The sequence below is a fragment of the Panthera onca genome, chromosome E3 (assembly GCF_046562875.1).
Source record: "Panthera onca isolate mPanOnc1 chromosome E3, mPanOnc1 haplotype 2, whole genome shotgun sequence".
In the NCBI taxonomy this organism is placed as follows: Eukaryota; Metazoa; Chordata; class Mammalia; order Carnivora; family Felidae; genus Panthera; species Panthera onca.
Genome location: NC_138354.1, coordinates 28,867,385 through 28,875,907, shown reverse-complemented (window position 1 = coordinate 28,875,907; position 8,523 = coordinate 28,867,385). Strand labels below are relative to the sequence as shown.

The 8,523-nt window shown below is 45.3% G+C and overlaps 1 protein-coding gene across 2 annotated transcripts in view; it reads left to right on the top strand.

Moving 5' to 3' along the window:
* Window positions 1-2,435: 2,435 nt before the first annotated feature.
* LOC132689747 (BOS complex subunit NOMO1) overlaps window positions 2,436-8,523 on the top strand; it is a 55,563-nt gene continuing 49,475 nt past the window's right edge. The window contains exons 1-3 of one of the 2 annotated variants that reach the window (XM_078439964.2): window positions 2,436-2,704; window positions 4,746-4,835; window positions 6,861-6,906. In XM_078439964.2, the coding sequence (XP_078296090.1) occupies window positions 2,540-2,704; window positions 4,746-4,835; window positions 6,861-6,906 (301 nt within the window). In that variant the 5' untranslated portion in view covers window positions 2,436-2,539. The remainder of the gene's footprint in view (window positions 2,705-4,745; window positions 4,836-6,860; window positions 6,907-8,523) is intronic. The other variant, XM_078439963.2, reaches the window with a different exon arrangement.

The window sequence follows — 8,523 nt, the reverse complement described above, 5'->3', positions numbered from 1 at the left end:
CCCGCCGCGCGGCAAGGGTGGGGCGGGAAGGGGAGACGAGGCGATTGGAGGGGGCACTCTGGGTGGCCTGAGCCGGCATTGGGGGAGGGGATCTCGGAGCCCCGGAAAGTGCAGTGGCATCCCGATAAAACCCTCCAGTCCCGCAGCAGGTGGGATGGATACTGTCTGCCTGTAGGGTGGTGGGAAGATATTAAGATTACTAATAAAGAGTTTAGCACAGTGCCAAGAACACAGTAAATGCTCAATAAGTTAGCGATTATTAGTATTAGTAATGTTATGTTATCCATAGGTTACTAAGCAGTGGTTCACTGTGCCATTTCAGAAATATAATATGGAAAGATAGTTGCTAAATGCTAAATGAAAACAAGATTATAATACAAAATAGGCTATAATATTTATGCAAAAAAAAAAGTATATTCTTAGGTTGGGGAAAGGGGGAGAAGGAAGTCAAATCTTTGCCTTCCTCTCCTGGGTGTTAAAGCAAGGTGCGTTCCCAGACAGTAGCTCTTTTTGGGAAATTCTTTATGCAACATGTATGCATAGATTTTAAAAATGGATGTGCAGTCCAGCAGTGATCATGGAAATCCTCATTTTTCTTTTCTTTTTCCTTTCCTTTTTCTGTTTTCTTTCTTTCTGCCACGAGCATGTATTCTTTTCAAGATAGAAATGAAAAGACAGCTTTTTCAGACAGGCAAACACAGGTACTCAGTTTGGAGGAAGGAGTCAGACTATGCATTCTCCACATCGCCTTGTCACTTCTCTGCAGCTCTTGAATGCCACTTCTCGCATGGCCTCCACTGTGTGGGCTCCCCTTTCTTTTGGGGTTTCCCAACCCTGGCCTGGGGCCCAAGTCAGTATGCCTTCAGCGGTCCTCTGGCCTGGGTCTTCTGGAAGAGCAGGGACACAGAGAACAAACTCAGTTTTGAAGCTGAGTGTGGCAGGTCTGCTGTTCACATTTATAAATTATGTCTGCTTATTTGAGGTGATCTTGGTGGAGGCTGATGGAAATTAGGGGGAGGCCTCTCTTACTGTGACCCCAAGTGACCCCACCTCTGATAGGCATTGCCACAGTCCTAGTGTTTATTTTATTGTATATGTGAAGATGAATTTGCGGGGAATGGTGGGAATTTTGGGGGAATGGTCAGAAAGTAAGGAAGAACACAGAGGAAATCATTTGGGTGTGCCAAGAACAGAATCCAGTCCCCTGAACAGTACAGGGCTGAATGCAGAGCCCTAAACTAGTCCCTTTCCCCCTCTCAGCCTCAGTTTCCCATTCTGTAAGGTGAGAAGGTTCCATGGGTCAGCATTTCCTAACTGGTGGCTTTCAGCCCCATGCGTATTTGCTAAGACAAACCAGGGACTCATGCTAGGGAGAGGAAAGGGCATCTGTTTCAGTTGTAGTTATAAATACCCAATAAATGAAATAAATATTAAGCTGGATTCTCTCTATAACCAAATAGTTGAGAATTCCACTGTATTTCCAGTGAGAGTGCAGAGTGAGAAACTGAAATCAGATGTGCTCATGACTGAGATCCTTGGGGGATGTATCATTCCATTATAGGACCCATGAAGGTTTTAACCATTGCATGGTCTAAACTCCCTATGATTCATAATTGTATATTGCTTAAGTCTTGGCCACAATGATAAATTCTAGTGGGAAATTTTCTCTTTTACCTGGTTGTTTAGAAATAAAATATAAAAACTATCAAAATAAAGGGCTTGATTCTCTTTTAGGGCAAAATGGAAGAATTCCAATATCAGGTCAGAAAAGCAAGTTTTGTCTCTTTTGATGTGGTAACTTGCAGCTAAATTCAGTTTTTGTCATAGTATTTGTATAATCTTGGGGCAAAGCACAACGTGCTGAGATTTGAACTTGTTTTCTGACAAACCATGCTTCAAATCACAGACAATTCAAAGTAAATTAACTGTTTGCATCTCTTTCTTATGGGAGAAAAACCCTCAAGTTTGTTTCTACACAAATGTTCTTAGAACTGGGATTAATTTCAAATACCCTTTTTTTTTAAAACATAATGCTGACCTTAAATGGCCTATGTATTGCTTTTTTAAAAAAGTACTGATTATTTATAATGGAAAAATGCACTGACTCAAATTCCTAAACGGGTTTTTGAGATTATATATCACCTGTGAAATACATGTGCCAAAAACAATCGGGGGAGTAGTTGGATACTTAAATCAACAGTCTCTTGTCGTTTCCAGTTTCAGCGATATTGAATTCCAAAGCATAATTCAACTTTGGAGTTTGTGACTGTAATCAGGCACCTTGGCAACTGCACCTGACAGACGGTGCGCGGAGTCCTCCAGGCCACCGTAGGGCACTAATGGTCTGGTTTTGTTGCTGAGCATGCGCTGTAGTTAGCCTGTCTGGCGAGGGGGCGTGGCGCCGGAGCACGCACGCGCAGCAGCGCCGGGGCGGGGCCTGGGCTGTCAGCGGCGGGCAGAGGAGGAAGCAGCGGGCAGCGCGCGGAGCTAGGGGCGGGACCTGGAGGCCTGCGAAGGGTCGGGCGGCAGAGGCCCGGCCATGCGGGCGTGCAGGGGCTTGGGGCCGCCGGGGCCAGTGGTGGTGGTCGCCGCTGTGGTGCTGCTGCTGAGTGGCGTGGGTCCGGCACGCGCCTCCGAGGACATCGTGGTGGGCTGCGGGGGCTTCGTCAAGTCGGACGTGGAGATCAACTACTCGCTCATCGAGGTGAGCGCCCGCCCCGCGGCCGGGGCCGGAGCTCGCTGTGTGACCCTGAGCCAGTTACTCAACCTGTCTGGGCTGCGGTGGCCTCGCCTCAAACGCCAGGCGGTTGCCACCTGCCCCATGTTCTAGGAGTCCTTGCCTCCTTGAAGACTCCGCCCCCCGCGAGCTCTCCACCATCCCATGCCCTCCCCGTAGCGCTGGGGTGGGGGTTCCTATCGTGGGGTCAGCTACGGAGTGGGGTTGGGGACCTAGAGGTATGTGCCCCACATCTCAGAGCCCCCAAAAGTTCTAATCCACTCCTCGAAACCCCCCAGGGATGCTTTTAGAGAGCACTGATTCCCATCCCAAAGATCCTGTCCGGGTAGATCTCTGTTGGCATCTCTGGGGCTGGGAATATGTGTTTTTAATCTTTCCCGATATCCCCCCACCCCGGGACTCCTTTTCCTTTAAAAATGGAGAGTTGGCAGCTGCCCTGAATGTCTTTCTGGGTAGTTAGTGAAATTAATGCTGGAGATTTGAGCTGAAGTCTTTTTTATTAAGTTGTAAAGCCCCAGGCAGTTACATGATTATCAATACAGTGGCATTATGGCCCAGAAAGCTTTTGTGAAAAGTAAGGTCACTTGTCAGGATAGATGGGAGAGGACCTGAGGGAGGGCTGGCCTCTGTCTTAGAAGGGTACTGTGATGGGGCAGAAGGGGATTGGAGAGAGAGAGAAAAAAGGAAGAGGCTATTAGCTGGCAAAGAGAAGGGACTTTGGGGGGATTAAGACCCCAAAGGCTGACTGAAAGCACATTTGAGCCAGTCCATTGCTGGCAGCTGAAGGGCTGTGGTGAAGGAATGAACCAGTATATTCTACAAATCTGGTTGCTGAGATGGGTTTGGGGAGGGGTAGAAAATAGATTCCACACTCCACTCGGTCGCCCTGGCCTTGTTCCAAATCCCAGCTTTTGTTCTTGTAGGATGGTGTTGAGACAGAAGCAGAATCCAGCACCATGTATTAACTAAAGAAAATAATTATCACCTTCAAGACCCCTCTGTCTCTTGCTTCTCTGCCAGTTTTGATCCTAAGTCAGGTGTTTAATGAGTCAACCCACTGGCAATGGCAGGGTTCCTAGGGCTCTGCTGGGTGCCCGTGCCACCTCTTGGGTTGCCTACCAGTGTGTGGGCACAGACCAGTTCAGAAGCTGCCTTGCAAGGCTTTGTGCTACTTAGTTTCCTGGGGCTCCAAGAGAAAAGTAAACGCAGAGAGAAGTTAGTACTACCACATAGTAATATAGTAAAATAATAAGAACACTATTTTTTTTTTTTTTTTTTTTGAGCCATGCTGTCTGCCAGGTGCTTAATATGCATTGATGTGAGTCTGTATAATCACCACGAAGGGGAGTGGCTCTTTTCGTATTTATGAAGAAACTGGACCTCAGGAGGTTAAATGACTATCACACAGCATGTGGAAAACCCAGATGCTGCTTGAGTGTCTTAAAAGGTTAAGAGATTGTATTTGGAAATGCCCAGGATACAAGAACTTTAGAGATCCCTTGAAAAGACACACATTAAGTGCCTTTTGATTTATTTTTGCCTAAGAATGAAAATAAAAGAGGAAATTAAAAATTCCTAGATGAGTGTTAACTCGCAAATATTGGGAATCATTTGAGATGAATGTAGATCCCTGTCCCCCCACCCAAGACCTTCTAGTTTAGAAACAGAAGTGGGGCTTGGGGATTGCATTTTAATAAGCACCTTATTAATAGCACATTGGAAAATTTGTTTTACATCCATAGAGACAGCCGCTAAAAATACACTGAAAAATATTGAAAAATATGACTTTGCAGGGTAGTCTTTAGAGGGTTTCTAACCTAAAAAATATCTAATTACACTATTTCGTGGATACTTTGTCTTATTTGTCTCTGACCTTAGTGCCTGGTGTTCATCACAGCACATAGTAGGTCCTCAGCAAATGCATATTGGCCAAATGCATTGTGGTGTAATGTATGTAGCTAATTCTCAAAGGCGATATTATGACTTTTCTTCTTTCCTTGCCTTCTAGATAAAGTTGTATACCAAGCACGGGACTTTGAAATACCAGACAGACTGTGCCCCTAATAATGGTTACTTTATGATCCCCTTGTACGATAAGGTAAGAGAGACTACTGTAGTCGTTTATGATCGGAAGTGGTGTGGCCTACAGGACCGCCCTAACCAGAGCAGGCTTTATTTGGCACATGAGCAAATGCTTGTCTCTTTTGTAAATTATAAGTGCAATCTACAGTCCTGGCCAAATTTTGAGGGAGACAATTTATAAAGTGGGTTGATTGAGTACAAACTGAACAGTGGTTCTCAGTGTCTGCAGGGACATCTGCCGATGTCTAGAGACATTTTTGGTTGTGACACCTGTCTGGTGTTGGGGGAGGGCGTCTTTATCTAGTGAGCAGAGGCCAGAAATGAAGCTGAACCTGCTGCACAGGACAGATCAAACGTCAGCAGTGCCGACATCCAGAAACCCTGATTTAATAGAACTCTTTATTTGCAAGCAGCTTAAAATATTGTTTAAAAAAAACTGTGCAAGTGATACTCGAATTTGTGAGCTTTGTGGGAAACAACAAAATAAGGTCTTTAGAAGTATTTGAAGTAAATTTATCCATTTGCCCCCCAATTTCTCATCCCTCTGTAGTGATGACCACTGGTAAAAGTTTTGGTGTGTATCCCAAGAGACGGCTTTCTCTGTATTATAATCATAAAGGGGCGCCTGGGTGGCTCAGTCAGTTACGTGTCTGACTTCAGCTCAGGTCATGAGCCTTAGACTTAGACCTCGTGGGTTCGAGCCCCGCATCAGGCTCTGTGCTGACAGCTCAGAGCCTGGAGCCTGTTGGAGCCTGTTTCCAGTTCTGTGTCTCCCTCTCTCTCCGCCTCTCCCCACCGTGCTCTCTCTCTGTCTCTCTCTCTCTCTCTCTCTCTCTCTCAAAAGTAAATAAACATTAAGAAAAAAAATTTTTTATAATTCTAAAGATGCCCACATATGTGCGTGTGTGCATAGACGTGTATCCACACCTACTTACACCCCACCCTCGTTACCCTTCCCATTTCAACGTTTTATTTAGAAACGTAGATTCACAGGAAGTTGCAAAAAATAGTCAGTGTGTACACATAGCTTTGGCTTTGTTTTTTTATATCGGATGGAACTAAACAACACGAATTATTCTTCAGTTTTTGATTTTTTTCCCCTATGGTAACATCTTGGTACACTTTCAACATCAGCGTGTACAGGTCTACTGATTTATTTTTAATGGCCTCATAGCACATCAGAATCAAATCAAAACTGTAAATTTATGTAACCGTGTCTCTATTGATAGGTGTAGAGGCTTTTCCCAATTTAAAATACTATAACACAACACTATTCTTGAAATTACATCTTTCACCACAGTATGTAAGGCTGACTTCTATAGGTTGGTCTTAAAATCATTTTTTGTTTGTTTGTTTGTTTTGTTTTTAACTATTCGTATCATTCTCAAGAAAGCAAGGTGTGTGAGTAACATCTAGTTTTAAGAAATGACTTTTGTTCCTAAAGATACACAATGACCCTGGCAACCTTGGACGTAGGCGGGGTTAATAGGAGACTCCATTAGTCGCATGTTTGGCATCAGAAGACAGCGAGTGGCTGAACATAATGCCTTTAGAACTCTCCCATAGACGTTAACGTGGTGTCTCGTGATTGGTTGGATGGGGACTTCTGGGCAGCCAGCTTCAGCCCACCACATCCGAAGGGAACCAGACAGCCCACAGCGACTTAGAAGGACACAATATATATTTGGAATTTCTTTTTCTTTTTTTTTTTTAAGTTTATTTATTTATTTTGAGAGAGAGAGAGAGCACGAGTGGGTAGGGGCAGAGGGAGGGAGAGAGAATTCCGAGCAGGCTCCATGCTGTAAGCACAGAGCCTGATGTGGGGCTCAAACCCATGGACTGTGAGATCATGACCTGAGCTGAGATCAAGAGTTGGACGCTTAACCGCCTGAGCCACCCAGGCACCCCTATACTTGGAATTTCATTGCAGGTGTGAAAATGCTAGATTAAATGGTAGCCCTGAAGTAAATTAAACTAATTGAAAGGTCATTGGTTTTCATTTCTCTACCTTTTCTCCCCCCCCCCCCCCCCCCCCTTTTAGGGAGATTTCATTCTGAAGATCGAGCCTCCCCTAGGGTGGAGTTTTGGTAAGTTAACTGAATAGCCAGACATACTCTGTAAAGGATTAGATTGTGTGCTGAATATTAATTTAAATTGTTGGAGTGCGTACACTGTTAAAATATTAAGGATACGTTTCTAGTGTGGAACAGGGCTTTTTCCTGTTTGCTACTATATATATACACTTTTTTATATACTTTTGAGAGACAGAGTACGAGCAGGGGAGGGGCAGAGAAAGAGGGAGACGCAGAATCTGAAGCAGACTCCAGGCTACGAGCTGTCAGCACAGAGCCCGAAGCAAGGCTCGAATCCGTGAACCACGAGATCCTGACCTAAACCAAAGTCAGAAGTTTAACTGACTGAGCCATCCAGGCGCCCCCCACCTGCTTGTTACTTTAGAGTAAATTGGATTTATCTTGGACCTACCTTAAGGTTTTCTGTCATTTCTCTTAAAATAGGCGTCCTTTCTTGAATCTGCCTCAGGAAGCTCTGCTTTTGTAGTTTCATTAAGTGGCAGCAGAATGACTTCTAGAGGTCAGGAGTGGGGACTTCTTTTCCTGTCCTAGGATGGCTTCTTTCTTAGCCCCCTGGGGCATTTTTAGTGACTTGATTGAAATATTCAACGTCGTGAGATTTCACGTGAAAATCCAGATCTACTTCTCTTAAGAGATCACAAGAGGGGCGCCTTGGTGGCTCAGTCGGTTGGACATCTGACTTCATCTCAGGTCATGATCTCAGTTTGTGAGTTCAGGCCCCGTATCAGGCTCTCTGCTGTCAGGCTGTCAGCGCAGAGCCCGCTTCAGATCCTCTGTCCCTTTTGCTCTGCCCCTTCCCCGCTTGTGGTCTCTCAAAAATAAATAAAAACATCAAAAAAAAAAAAAAAAAGATCACAAGATCTGGCATCCTTGGGCTTTACTGGCTCTGTGACAACCTTGGATAAGTTACTTCCCTCTGGGTTGGTGTCTTCTCGCTAGGGGGTCAGGAAAGGGCTCACTAGGGGGTCAGGGGAGGGGTTGTAGCTGCCTCATGGCCTGTCTTGGAGATTTAATGGGCTAGTGTGTGTACGTGCTGAGAAAGGCTGGCACATAATTAGTAGAGAATAAATACTTAAAAGCATTCTGCACACATACAGACAAAAGCTCAAAACTTTCCTGATGTGTCTGCCTTGTATCAGAGCTGGAGATGTGGAACGGAATGGGGTTGAGATAAGAAGAGAGGGCTCTGCTTTGTCGTGGCTTCCAAGAGTGGATGTGTGTTTATCCCTGTTCTGTAGCTTGGGGAGGGGGGGGCTGGGGTGCTGGTTGGTTCAGGCCATCTTGCTCCTGAGTTAGAGGAGGAAGAATTTAGTCCCTGCCATCACAAAGGGTAAAGTGCAGCTCACATGGCCGAGAGCTAGTGTGGCTCTGTGAGGAAAGTTCTCTTCCAGTCCATAGCTGGGGGAGGACCTGACCTGTGCCTTCCAGAAAGCCGGAGGTGGAGGAAACCCAGCATAGGACTAAAGCAGAGGTTACAGATTCAGCATGCTGTGGGAGTGTTTTGTTTGAGCCCCCTCCCCTCCTGCCCACTGGTTTCTTCCTCTTGACATTGGTAAAGACGTTCATCTGTATTACCTGTAGCTTTTGTTCGCTCATTTGATTTCTTTTGTG